The sequence below is a fragment of the Rana temporaria genome, chromosome 4 (genome assembly GCF_905171775.1).
Source record: "Rana temporaria chromosome 4, aRanTem1.1, whole genome shotgun sequence".
Classification (NCBI taxonomy): domain Eukaryota; kingdom Metazoa; phylum Chordata; class Amphibia; order Anura; family Ranidae; genus Rana; species Rana temporaria.
The window spans coordinates 170118772-170132654 of record NC_053492.1 but is presented as its reverse complement, the minus strand read 5'-3'; the positions used below and the strand labels follow the sequence as shown (position 1 = coordinate 170132654).

At 39.1% G+C, this 13883-nt stretch overlaps 1 protein-coding gene across 25 annotated transcripts in view; it reads left to right on the top strand.

Moving 5' to 3' along the window:
* TNIK (TRAF2 and NCK interacting kinase) overlaps nt 1-13883 on the top strand; it is a 392046-nt gene that overhangs the window by 292831 nt on the left and 85332 nt on the right. For 16 of the 25 annotated variants that reach the window (XM_040349342.1, XM_040349345.1, XM_040349354.1 and 13 more), the window contains exons 13-16: nt 7210-7320; nt 9174-9260; nt 10906-11121; nt 12772-13161. In XM_040349342.1, the coding sequence (XP_040205276.1) occupies nt 7210-7320; nt 9174-9260; nt 10906-11121; nt 12772-13161 (804 nt within the window). The remainder of the gene's footprint in view (nt 1-7209; nt 7321-9173; nt 9261-10905; nt 11122-12771; nt 13162-13883) is intronic. The other 9 variants (XM_040349361.1, XM_040349366.1, XM_040349364.1 and 6 more) reach the window with 4 other exon arrangements.

The following is a 13883-nucleotide window of genomic DNA, read 5'->3' as shown; positions in this document are numbered from 1 at the left end:
GTATATGTCCAAATTAAGACCTAGTAATGCTGTGGCCGGGTTAAGTTTAGTTAGGTTTCCCATAAGATCCGCTATTGAATCCCAGAAGCTTTGCAGATTTTTTCAGCTCCATAATATGTGTAGAAGGTTGCCTGTCTGATCATTACATCTCCAACATATGTCAGACGGGGAGGGATAAATCTTTGATAATTTATCTGGGGTAAAATACCACCTTTAAATATTTTTCGGTGTTTCCCAGTGTTCAATACACGCTGAAGACTTACTGGATATATAAATGGCTTTTTTCCATTGGTCCCAAGAAAATTCTTGAGCTAAATCTTTCTCCCATTTAATCATGTGTGTGTGTTTTTAATATTAATTGGGTAATTAGTTAATAGTTCGTAAAAAATGTGATCTTTTTATACTGCAAGGGCAGATTTATATAAAGATGGTATATGGTATCCTTCCTTAACCCATTCATCAACATTTAGGCGCATTCTGCAATAATTAATTGTTCCTGTCGGTATAGATAGTGTGAATCTGTTTTGGATGACTTTAGTTTTAGAAAGTATATGCTTCCATGCTATTGGTGTAGCTCTGATACTGAGTAAATTGGGTATGTTCATCTTTGGGAGTATAGCGTAAGCTATTGCTCTTGAAGTCGGGTAGATTCATTCCCCCTAAAGATGGTGGTAAAATGGAGAATGCCACCTTGGTTTTTTTTTCCGTTCCTTATGTAATTTTTTAGTTTTGTATTTTAATTGTGTAAAAAATGTGGTTGGAATGGGTAAAGACGAAAAATGTATAATATTTTAGGGAGGGTTTGCATTTTAAATGCGTCTATTTTCCCTACCTAAGAAAGTATGTTTTTTGTATATTTTGTAGGTCTTTGCTCACTAGATCTAAAAGGTGGGAGTAGTTAACTTTTGTATATTTTGGTTGGTGGGAAAGAGAGTTGTATCCCCAAATAAGTTATTGAGGAGTTATCCCAATTAAAGCCATGTTTCTCACGTAGCTTATTTGTTAATGTCGTACGAAGGTTCATAGGGAGAGCATAACTCCTTGTTTTGATTTTTATTTGTAATATGACACCTCACCAAATTTTTCTATAAATTTTTGAGACTCTGGCAGGGAAGAGTCAGGGTCGATTAATGTAAGTATGATATCATCTGAAAATAATCCTAATTTATGCTCATTTTGTCTTATAGTTATGTCTTTTGATTACGTTAATTCTTCTAGTGCCCTCTGGTGCTTGTCTCCCCTTAATAAAGCCTACTTGGTCAGGTCCTATTAGGTAAGGGGTTATGTTTACTAGTCTGTTGGCTTAGATTTTTGCATACATTTTTAGGTTGGAATTTAATAGTGATATGGGTCTATAATTTATAGGTGATGAGGGGTCTTTGTCTTGTTTTGGTAGTGTTATTATTATTGCTTCCAGTAGTTCTTTGGGGAAACGTTTAGTGTTGGCTTTGTGATTAAACATGTTAGTTAGATAGGGGACTAGAATTTCTTTGATGGACATGTAATATTCCCCTGATGGGCCATCAGCTCCTGGCATTTTGGGTAGTTGTTTGATCACTTTAAGGGTTTCTTCATTCGATATTGGTTTATTGAGTCGCTCCAAATCATTAGGATCAATATTTGGTAGTTTTATGTTATCTAGAAATGTTGTTATATTTTCTGTTAGGTTGGGTAGTATAAGGCCCCTTTCACACGGGGCGGATCAGTAATGATCCGCCCCGTGAACCTCCGCTTGCTCAGCGGGGATCGCTTCGTTGATCCCCGCTGAGCCGGCGGATGACAGGGCGGTCCCCTGCAGGGACCGCCCTGTCTTTTCTCCGCTCTCCCCTATGGGGGGATCGGATGAACACGGACAGTCTGTTCGTGTTCACCCGATCCGATCCGCCAGACGGATGGAAAAGTAGGTTTTTCCTCCGTCACACTTTGGTGGATCGGAGAGGGTCAGATGTCAGCGGGCATGTCACCGCTGACATCCGCGGCTCCATAGAGGAGCACGGAGCGTCCATTCAGGTCCGCCAAAAAAACTGGCAGGCGGATCTGAACGGGCCACCCATGTGAAAGAGCCCTTACTGTCATCTTTTAGGTTGTAAAATGATTCTTAGTATTGCCCAAAGGTATCTGCTATTTCTTGAGGATTGATTACTACTTTACCAGAGGTATGCTTGGATAATGTGTGGATTTTATTTTTTATTTGGTGCATGGCGGTGTTGAGAGGCTAAAAGAGTAGTAATTTTATTTACATTTTTTTTTTTATCTTGATCTGTTATAAGAATAGCTCTCAGTTCAGATCTTAATTCAGATCTTAAATGAGTAAGTCAGCGGTCTAGGTTGATGTCTTTAGATAACTTTTAAACATGAATGCATACATCAGGAATGTTGTATTAACAGGTTCGCTATTGTTTTACTGGGAGAAAAATGTATTCAATCACCCAGCAAGTGGGATTTCTGTGGATTAGCTGGGGTGTAGCTGTACTCAGACTTTCAAAGGCTGAGTGGGGTCCAGCTGCCACTCCTGCCCTGCCACTCTGTGGGTCACATTTTAGGGGCCAATTTCTGAGATTATATTTTTATTTGTTTGCTTATGAGTGTCTGAGCTGGGCTTTATTACCTTTTATACCTTTTTGACACATGGATCTTAAAAAGTGATCTGATCTTTATCTGAAGCTGGCCACAGCCTTTGATAGCAAGATTAAAGATGAACTTGCATGGAAAAAATAAAATCTTGTATTTAAAATGGCTGCCAAAACGATAAATATTGTGTTTTTCCAACATGGTGGACAATTGTTCACTGTGGACCATTAGTACTATGAACACAAATGATCAATGTGCTAAATGAATTTCAAAAAACTCTTTGGGCTGGTTCACACTGGTGCGATGCGAGAACTCTGCGAATCCTCTACGGGTTCCAGCATCACACCCAACTCACATGGAAGTTCACACTGCCATATGCTAACTGCTTGGAAGTGTCATACAATGTTAACGACACCCCCAGTTAAGCTTGCATATCGCACTGCGAACTGACAGTTCAGACATGAATCGGATTGCATAGGTGTATCTGATTCTGGTCCAAACAAAAGAAGGGTCTTGTTCTTTCCTAAACTGGATAAAAAAAATGTCCCACCCAACGAATGTATGAATGAATGAAAAACTTGTATAGCGCTACAAATGCGAACTGAATCGCCTCAAGGCGCTTGGTATCCATTTCCTTCTAATTTGGCCTTCAGAATAGATGGGTCTTTAGTTTTTTCCTGAAGGCCTGGTGATTCATTTCCGTTGCAAATCTTGGTTCTCCTTTTGTCTTGTAACGGGCCTTGGGGATTTGAAGTAGATTTTGGTTAGTTGACCTGAGAACGCGATTGGGGTTGTGGTATTTTATTTTCTCACATAAATATTGGGGAGCGATTCCTTAAACACATTTGTGTGTCAGGCAGAGGGCCTTAAATGTGATCCGGTCCTTCACGGGCAGCCAGTGAAGGGACCTGAGGGAGGGAGATATTGATTCCCAGGTTTTTTTCCTGTTATAAGTCGTGCCGCCGTTTTCTGGACGACTTGTAGACGAGCAACCTGGTATTTTGGAAGACCAAGGTAAAGGGCGTTTGCATAGTCGAGCCTGGAGTTGATTATTGTTCCCATGACTACTGCTGTGTCTTCTTTTTGGATGAAGGGAACAAGTCTACGTAGCAGGCGCAGCAGATGGTGAGATCCGCTGACTACTGAGCCTATTTGTGCATCCATTGTCATGTCGGAGTCAAAGGTGACTCCAAGGCTTTTGACTTTGGTGCTGGGAGTATTTATTTGTCCCAGAATGGGCGGGGGCGTCCATGTCGTCGTCGCTAGTCTCTTTCGATTTGCGTAGAGCAGAAGAAGTTCTGTTTTTGATCCATTAAGTTTACTGTAACTCTCTAGTTCTCTATAAAAATTTGACATTTTTCTAGCCCGAGAGAATGATCCTTTTTAATGCTGATGCGAAAATAAAGAGAGCGTGGAGATAAATATTGAATAGTACGGGTGACAAGAGTGACCCTTGGGGGACTCCGCATGACACGGTACGTTGTTCTGAAGTGAAAGGGCCTAGTTTCACTGTCTGGGATCAATTTTCCAGGAAGAAGGAGAACCAAGGAAGATCCAAGTCTGCAACTCTAGCTATTTCTGCTAGGCGCGACAGCAACATTTTGTGATCTACTGTATCAAAGGCAGCACTCAGGTCCCGCAGTATCAGAAGACATGATTCTCCTTTGTCTGCTGCTTCGAGAGCATCATCCCATATTTTGAGAAGTGCTGTTTCTGTCCCGTGACCAGGACGAAAACCCGATTGTAGTGGGTCCAATAGTTTGTGGGTGTCTAGATGGTGTTGTAGCTGTTGCAATACTGCTTTCTCCATTATCTTGGAGAAGACATTTAGGCCTGTTATGGGTCGATGATGGTTTGGGTCTTTGGGGTCAAGGTTTTTTTTTTTTACAATGGGTCTGATTATGCCATGTTTTAGGAAGGTCGGTACCATACCTTCCTTAAATGATACATTTATAAGGTGCGTGATTGCCGGTGCCAAAATATCGGCACATTCTTTCAGCAGTTTTGTGGGAATGATGTCATTAGGTGATGTACTGTCTCGCAGGGTTTTTAAAATTTTTATACCTTGATTGAGGTAAGCATAGATCATTCCTGGTACTTTTTCTGCCAGTAGCTTTTTCTAGACAGCCAGCGCCTTTGAGAGTATATAATGATGCTATTAGTGTCAGTAGAATGTGGCTAGAGATTCTGGAAGGTGGAGCTCTAGCAATTTTGCTTTGTTATCAGAGACAGAAATAAGCAAATTTTTGGGTATGTTGAGAATTCCAACAGGGATCTTAATTGGTTAACCCATTGGATCAATAAAGATATATTATTGTAAAATAAAATGTAACCTAGTTGGATAATTATTTATGGTCTGAAGCTGAAAATATATTTTTTTGGATTCAACTGATGCATTGAAATGTTTTTACTGTTTGTCCACAATGTGGCTTGAGCTCAGTGACTTCAAGCTGGGGAATGGCCTAGATTGTTCACAGGTGTATTGAAGCGTTGCCTTTTACTTTATCTGTCAAGTTTTAAATACTTAAATACAGTAAAAGTTGCAATATGTTTGCTGTGTAACCAAAAGGGAATTATATTTGCATCAGAAAATCTTAAAATAAATGCTTTTAAAAGCATCGTTCCAGGCTTTTTATGCTTATTAAAAGTCAGCAGCTACAAAAAGTGTAGCTGCTGACTTTTAATAAACAGACATTTACCTGTTCCACTGTCCAGTAATACGACCACCCAGAGCGTCGCTCTTTTCCCCCTCTTCTCTGCCGGCGCCTCCATTGCCACTCTGGGCACCCGGCCGTGACAGCTTATGGCTTCACGGTCGGGCATGCACTGTGCATGTGCGAGTCATGCTGCGCTCTTAGAGTGGACAGGCTATCTTCTGGGACCTGTCACGTGTCCCAGAAGATCGCCTAGAGGGAGGGGCCACCTAGGTGGAGAGGAGGAGTCACCTAGGCAGCTCGTAGGCAGGAGGAAGTGGGACAGAAAGTCCCACTCCTAACAAAAAACCCCAATCCCCCCCTAAAAAAATTACATGCCAAATATGGCATGTAAGGGGGCGAGGAGCGCTTAAAGCGGAAGTTCCACTTTTGGGTGGAACTCTGCTTTAACAAATAGATTAATTGGAAATGGGGATGGATTTACTAGCACCAGAGAGGCTTAGATGTGGTTTGTGTGTGTATGTATGTATAAATATATATATATATATACACACACACACACACACACACACACACACACACACACACACACACACACACACACACACAGTATCTCACAAAAGTGAGTACACCCCTCAAATTTTTGTAAATATTTTATTATATCTTTTTATGTGACAACACTGAAGAACATTGCTACAATGCAAAATAGTGAGTGTACAGCTTTATAACAGTGTAAATTTGCTGTCTCCTTACAATAACTCAACACACAGCCATTAATGTCTAAACCACTGGCAACAAAAGTGAGTACACCACTAAGTGAAAATGTTCTCCCATGCTTTCTATATCTACTGCAGACCATGGCCTTTCACATATCCACCCAATTTCTCCAATCTATCTGCAGGGAATTGCTCTAGACTTTTTTTTTGGGGGGGGGGGGGGTCATTAGGCTCATTGTATTGACAAGTCTTAAAAACCTTTTTCCAAAATGCATGGTGGCATAGGCTTTTCAGACCCATGCCTTTACAATGCCGCAGCCCGCGCAGAACTAATTATTAATAGACAGGTGTGGAAATGTTGATTTAGGTCAAGACCCTGCAAAACTTCCCCAAGGAAGCAGTATAAAGACCATCCTTATAATTTTACTCACTGCAGCCAGGGCCTGTGTGCCTGTGATATGAAAACAGACACAATCTCGTATTACTCAGTGGCTGGTTGAGGTGGGGGCGATTTGTTGCATAGAAGAACTCACTCTCACCATGCAGAATGAGGGAGAGCAGTTCTGGAAGACATAGCATTATTGGCTTTTGTTGACTACTTCTAAAAAACATGAGGTCCTAAAGTGGGACAGTTGAGGAATATTAAGAGAGCCTTCTCTCTCTTGCTTCTTTCTGGTTATGGCTAAGAAGGGCAGTATGGCACTTTGGGAAGACAGTAGCATATGCCTTAGCCCCCCCCCTTTTTTTCCCCCTCTTGCACTTACTTTCCTAATTTTCAACTACTCCTACATATTCATTCTGCTCTCGCTTTCTCGACCCTATTCTTGTTTCCCATCCCTAGTTTTCTCACGTACTGATCTGTTGCAATTACAGTGTGATTCTACAGACCATACACCAAGGAGCTTAGAGTAATATTATCTCTTACTACTGTATGTATGATTGTAGTTCAAGTGTACAGATTTGATAGATTCTGTTCTCTTATATGGCTGGAGTAAATGCACCTTTAGTGTACTGACATGACTTGGTAAGATGCAAATTGTCACAGCTCTGTACCCAATAACTGTACTTTCTGTACTTTTTCTATTTTCTGCACCTTGTTAAACCTTGTCAAATAACTAAAATATTAAAAGTAAAGATTTAAAAAAAAATTTAGTAAAATGAATGAGACGTGAAATGATGTACACATTACAATGCTATGCCATATGTTTATTGGAGCAGAGGCATCCATTAAGCATAACCGTGACCCAACATTTATTGTCATTGTTCAGCAGCAAAGAAGAGAAAAAGAGGTGAGGAAACAACAGGAAAGAGACCAGCGACGGCGGTATGAAGAGCAGATAAGAAGAGAGGAAGAACGGAGAAGAGCAGAGCATGAGAAGGTCTGACCTTTCTTCACGTAATATTTTTTTGGTATCTTTGAGCAGGAGTAGCACTGAATGCTTTTATGGTGATGTTCTCACAATATAAAGATAAGTGAAATGATGGAAGCATAATTGTCATATGAATGCACATTCTTTGACTATAAGTGAGCATAAGATATTTCAGGTTGTGTTGTTTTAAAATATGTTGTTTCTCCATTTCTTCAAAGAAGCACTCCAGACCATGTTAAAAATAGGATATAGCTTATTACAACATTAGCCTCATTCCTTGCAATGGCAGAGTGTTGGTGTGTGAGGGGGACATGGACGTGTTATGCAGTTAATACAATGCAAAATATAATGGTGTCTGTGGCAACTCTCTCCACTGAATTCTGCTGATTGACCTCTTGGCTAACACACAACACAATAGGGGAACTCTTCATATGATAAAACTAGGCATTTCTTTTTTTTGTCTCAGGCCTGGTCATTTTTGATATTCTAAAGAAGAAGTTTTCTTTTATACTGTATGTGTTGACTGTCAGAAAGCATTATCGCTTTTTTTTTGTATTGATCTGCATTGGTTATGCTGGTCAAGTAGTTTACATGCAAACTGCAAGTGTTGTGTGCTGACCATTAAAATAGGGCTTTTGCTTTCCACAGAGCAGGGGCAATTTATAATTTAGTAATTCAGGAAGTTTGGATTAAATCTAATAACACATGAAATCTACTAAAGTGTATGTACATTTCAGACTTTTTTTATTTTATTAATTTTGGGTAGAGTAGGTAAGGATTTTTAGAGTAGGTAAGATATTTTGTATTGGCTTTGTCCTGCTGGAGACGCTCACTTCACAGTGGGCATTTGGCGCCTAATTAAGCTCAAAAATCAATCAATCAATCAATCAGCCATGTAGAAGCAAGAAGAAGTGACTGTAAATATTCCAAAATTTACGGGGATTTGCCATCTTAGGCAGTTGTCACCAAACATGTGTCTCCATTTGATAAATTACCCCTAACTCTTGCTTTGGTGACAACTAAAAACTTTTGGATTTCCCCTCACTTTCTATCTGGATGGCAATAGTCTGTGGCCTCACTGGGGAGATTCATTCTATCTATACTTGTACTGGTGATCAATGTCACTGAGATAGAAATTGATGGGCAATCTAAAATCGTATAATTGTCACCAGAATAAGAGATTTAGGGGATTTTAACCCTTCCTTTATCAAAAAAATGTTGGCTCCACATACATACTAGTCCCCCTTAATTTCCCAAGGTGCAGCTGGACAGCCTAGGCAACTTCTGACCATAAAAAAAGTGGTAGTCTCATCCCTTTCCTCTTTCTATTATACTATATACACAATACATTTAGTTTTTTTTTTTTTTTTTTTACTTCTGGATGTTGTCACTTTTAAGCATATCACATGTGACTTCTTCCTTTGGTAAAGCCTCAAAAAGTATATTTATGTGTGACCTGAGCTTTCTACATCTGATCAATCCATGCATCTATATATGCATCTAAATATAGCACTGACAGTGGTTGTGGAGGATTCAGTAACATCCCTACTGCTATGTTTCATGACAATTGTGAAAATACCTTACTTATGGTTGTTTTCACATCATTGCATAGAGCGAGAAGACACATGTTTGTATATACTTGTATTTACACAAAAAATTGGCACAAAAGAGTGATCCCATTTGGCTTGGAATGGTATAATAGAAAATTATACTTTCCTCAGAAATAACCTAAAACTTTTTCAACTTAAGATGTATTCCTTGACAATTTTTTTCATTTCTTTCTACTTCTGTGATATCTAATATCGTATTCTCTGATGTATAGTCTTTTCTTTTCTCCTGCTTTCCAACACTGCCCATACCAGGAATACATCAGGCGACAGCTAGAGGAAGAGCAGAGGCAGTTAGAGATCTTGCAGCAGCAATTACTGCAGGAACAAGCTCTGCTTCTGGTAATAAAGATTTGTGTGCTGTTTTCCAGCATGTCTTCTTCACCTAGTGTCCTTGCATGACAGACCCTGTGTGCTTGTCTATCATGCCATTTTCTTCATGACAGGTTGCATGACACTTGCATGTCCTTGCACCCATGATATCACATTCATTTGTATTTGTTTCAGAACCCTTCATTCAGCCTTTAAATACATGGTAAGTGAAGTAATTGTGGAGCAATCACCCAGCTATACCGATAAGCACAAGTAAAATGCCGAAAATGTAAGAAAAAGAGTTTTAATGGCCATTAATAATATCCTTCTTGTAGCATTCATTACCACAGCAAGTACAGAGCAGTAAGGGCTGATCTGCAGGGAGCCCATAGGACAGAGGTGTGTGACCATGGGGACAGTGTAATAATTACATGATATTATACCTTGTTTTGGTTGTATTGATAATAGTGGTATAAATTTAGTCCTTATAGAGTATCAGCTTTATTTTTTTGTAAGCTAGTTGATTTGCCTGTCCTGAAAATCTGTAAAATTATTTATGACCCAGTAAGTAAACACTGTAAATACAGTATTGTAGGATGCCAGTGAAACCATATAGGTGGTTTTTGTTATAAAACAAATTTGAGGACATTCGTAAAATTAGTATGAAATAACATATTGACCAGTCTATACAATTATGGTCATTTTTTTTATAATGATTGTAATAAAGAAATAATCACAAACCTGAGGTACTGAAGTATCCAGACTACATATAAATCTTATTTGGGACAGCCATGACTGACTCCCTGTCACCTACATAGAACAAGTCAAGTCTGAACCTGCAAAAATTTTCTGGGTTTGTGACTCAGAGAATTCAGAATCAGGCTAGTAGCCGCTGCCGAATGACAAGTGCCCTTATAAGTGCACTTATAGTGCAGAGTGGATTTGCCTTAAGTAAATAACCCCCACAGTATGTCCCTACTGCCTGTAGGCTGGAATACATTTTGATTCAGACTCTGCAGATGTATGTTGTTTTGCTGCAGCAATGTAGGAAATATGGGTGTTTCTTAATGAAAGAGTTGCAGCATTTGACAGATGCATACAATAATTCCCACTTCAAGCAACATTTTGCACCAGTGTTGCAGTAGTCTATACATGAGCATTGACATAAAGTGTTGTATAACACTTCATACATATCTTTACTGCCCAATTTGCCCTATTTGAGCTATTATGCCTATATTTTGTATTTCTGTATTGCACTAAACAAGTATAAATAATAGATAAGTATTGGACCAAAAGATTATGAGCTGTACAACAAACGATAGAGTTGCAAGGTGTCCTGCAAGGTGCAAATAAGATCGTTTTAAAACAAAAAAAAAAATTTTTTTTCAGTAAAATCAGGTGTACACATTGCAACTATGCTTTCAGGTGTGTGAGAAGTGTAATTGCAAGCTTTCTTTTTTACGGGATCCTGAATTCGCATAGTTGTGTTTGGGAGAATATGATTAAACATTATCCATCTTCATCTTACATTTCATTAATTGTTACCATTGTAGAAAATCCTCTGTGTTTGTGATTTTGCTCTGAAAACCATACAGTCATGGTTTCATTAATAAAACTGTATCTCTTGTTTTGTCAACCAATACCATTAGAAATATTTGTTTTACTTTCCCAAAAGGAATACAAACGTAAACAGCTAGAAGAACAAAGACAAGCGGAAAGATTGCAAAGGCAACTGCAGCAGGAGCGAGACTATCTGGTTTCTCTTCAGCAGCAACAACAACAACAACAGCAGCAACAAAGACAGCAAGAACAGAGACCACCAGACAAAAAGCCACTGTATCACTATAAGGAGGGGCTGAACCCAACTGAGAAACCAGCTTGGGCAAAAGAGGTATGATTACTTTGTCATTTGGTCAGTGCTCTTTGTATTCAAACAAGGTGACAGCATTTTATCTTAACCAGATGACCTAATACAATGTTGTTTTAATGCAATCACTTGTAATAATTGCTTTAAATTGGTGTCTTGTACAGTGGCGATTCACTAATGATGAACATAAGATGTGTCATTCGATGTATTGGGAGTTATTATGAACCATTTAACATTGTATGATTGTTTTGGGTTATAAAACATTATTTGTTTCATGGTCAGTTCATCAAGGTCAGTTTTTAAGCTTCAGGTTAGTATATAATTATTTACTTTTTATAAACCCATCATTCAGTATGCCCTACCCCAGTTCTTTATAAGAAGTCTGCCAATACATTATTATGTTACTTCAGATAGATTGTAGGCAATGTTCTGGCCTTCAGATCTTAAAGAGCATATGTAATGGCAGTTTGTGTCTGGATTAAAAGGCCGCTCTACAATATAGCCGTAATAACCGAACTTCATATATATGTATAAAGCAGAAATTATTTTCCGTAAACATCACATGATGTTGCATCCATTCCTGGTCAGTTAAATTAACAGATTATGACTACGGCTATGGCTGTATTCTCATTGCAAAAAAAAAATACACTATAGACCTTTTGTATACCTGGCTTCTAATTACTTTACTGGTTCAATTTCATAAACACTGCACTGATGAACTACATCAGCTAGTATAGCCTGAACATGAAATCCATGCTCCAAACAAGGCTGTAGGAAATGTTCTTAATGCTTTACAAAACATGCTGACTCCCTATAGGGCTAGGTGTAGTGAAAACACAAATAGATTCCCAGTACAATTCCAAACATGGGAATTTAGACCTGCCCTTTATGGAAGCTATTGTATCTGCCAATTGGTCTTAGCCACTCAATATTTTATGTACATTTGTTGAAGAGCTATCACACCTTACTGCAGGTCTGCTTTCTGTAATATAGTTGATTGTGTGGTAACTGCCAACATGGCTCTCTTGGGGGGAGGGGAGAAAACACTAAAAACCTTTCTTCTACCCTTGTTATTCCTACTCTACATTATAATTGTGATCCAGGAAAAGTGGGTTGTGAACCATAATGTTGGGAGCCTTGCCGTCACTCATCATCCTGTTACTGCCCATTGTTTCTTATCGAGCAACAAGAAGCAGTAGTGACAATATGTGAAGTGGGAGATAACATCTTGCCCCAACAAGTAGATGGTGAAGCAACGTTAAAAGGCTGATTACTATTTGTGCTAAGCTTGACTTAAGACTACATTTTTCCCAAAATAAAAAATACATTTTCTACCTAAAAGAGCTCCTTTTGGTCTCTTAGAGCTGCGTGTGATCAGGATAGGAATTTGTAATTATACCACATATATTCAGAGAGTATGGTTTGTTAGTTCCTATGGTTAGGGACAACCTGTTGAGGAATTAGAAATCCCACAGGGATATAACGAGTCACTGCATGCTATTAGGATCCATCTCTAACAATGGCTTAGTCAAACAAAATTAACATATTCAGTTGTTCACAGTCAACATCCTAAAGGAATGTGATGTGCATGCTCCATTAAATAATCTAATTTGTCATTGTGAGTTATTTTATGTTGTGTTGTAATAGTTTAATTTTGTGTGATCCCACTCCCAGGTTCAACAGCGATCTCTTAGTAATTCGCCTGTTCTTCCAGCTAAGCAGCAGCACACTTCTGTTATCGAGCAGCAGTTGCCCTTGGTAACCAAAGATGCATCTACTAGTTGGCAGCCCTCATCTAGGCCAAATTCTCAGAATCTGCAAGCATCAGATCGTGTGAAAATGGACAACTTAGCTCCACCCATGCTTTTGCCTTCAATTCAGATTTCCAAATCAGGGCCTTGGTCACAAGGAACACAGAGTGAAGTGCAATCTCTAGATGATGAAGTGAGATTCTTACTCCAAGTGACCTCACAAGAAAATGAACCAGGGAGAAAATCAGTTACATCCCTTAAAGGGTCTCGCTCACAAGGATGTAGTCCAGCCAGAGATACAGGATTGACGAAGGTCATGAGAGGTTTCAATTCTTTACCAAATTGTACATGCATGAACCATGTAACATGCTACTGCGAAGGATGAAATAGCTACAAGGGAGATAGTTACACGCTATCTTTGTGTAATGGTACTTCACTCCAGGAGAGGTCATGCATGAATAGTGTATGTCTTGGGAGTCTCCTCCAGCTACAAGACAATTTAACATTTTATACCTGCTGTTAAAAGCATGTATTAACCCTAACTGGCTGTGGTGGCTTATATCTGAGCAGAATCCCTTTGGCACTTCATATTTTGAAAGCCTATCAGCAAACTTGGCTGGGCTTTTAACTTTACTGTCTGTCAGCTACCAGTTTCTATCAGGTGTCTTTATGGGCTTGTCCTCACTTTGTGTTTGTAAGCATTTTCTGCATCACCAGCTTCGGGCTTCTCATCTCCTAACTATCCCACTCCTATTTTTCCATAATTATATTTTGGCAGTGTTTGAGCTATATTTTAGAGCATATGCAGTTGTAAAAGTTGCTTGCCGCTTCCCTACATAATCACCTTAGCAAAGCATTGGAAAAGAGCAGATGCTTAAAAAATGCAGTTTATCTTGAGAAATAATAACACATGCATAATATTTTTAAAATCGGCATCGTCAGCCCAAATGTCAACAGAATAGCTGTTGACCTACATAAATATTAGTGGGCCCAGGGCAGCACTAATAGAGAGTGTTGTTATCCTCTTGTGTATGG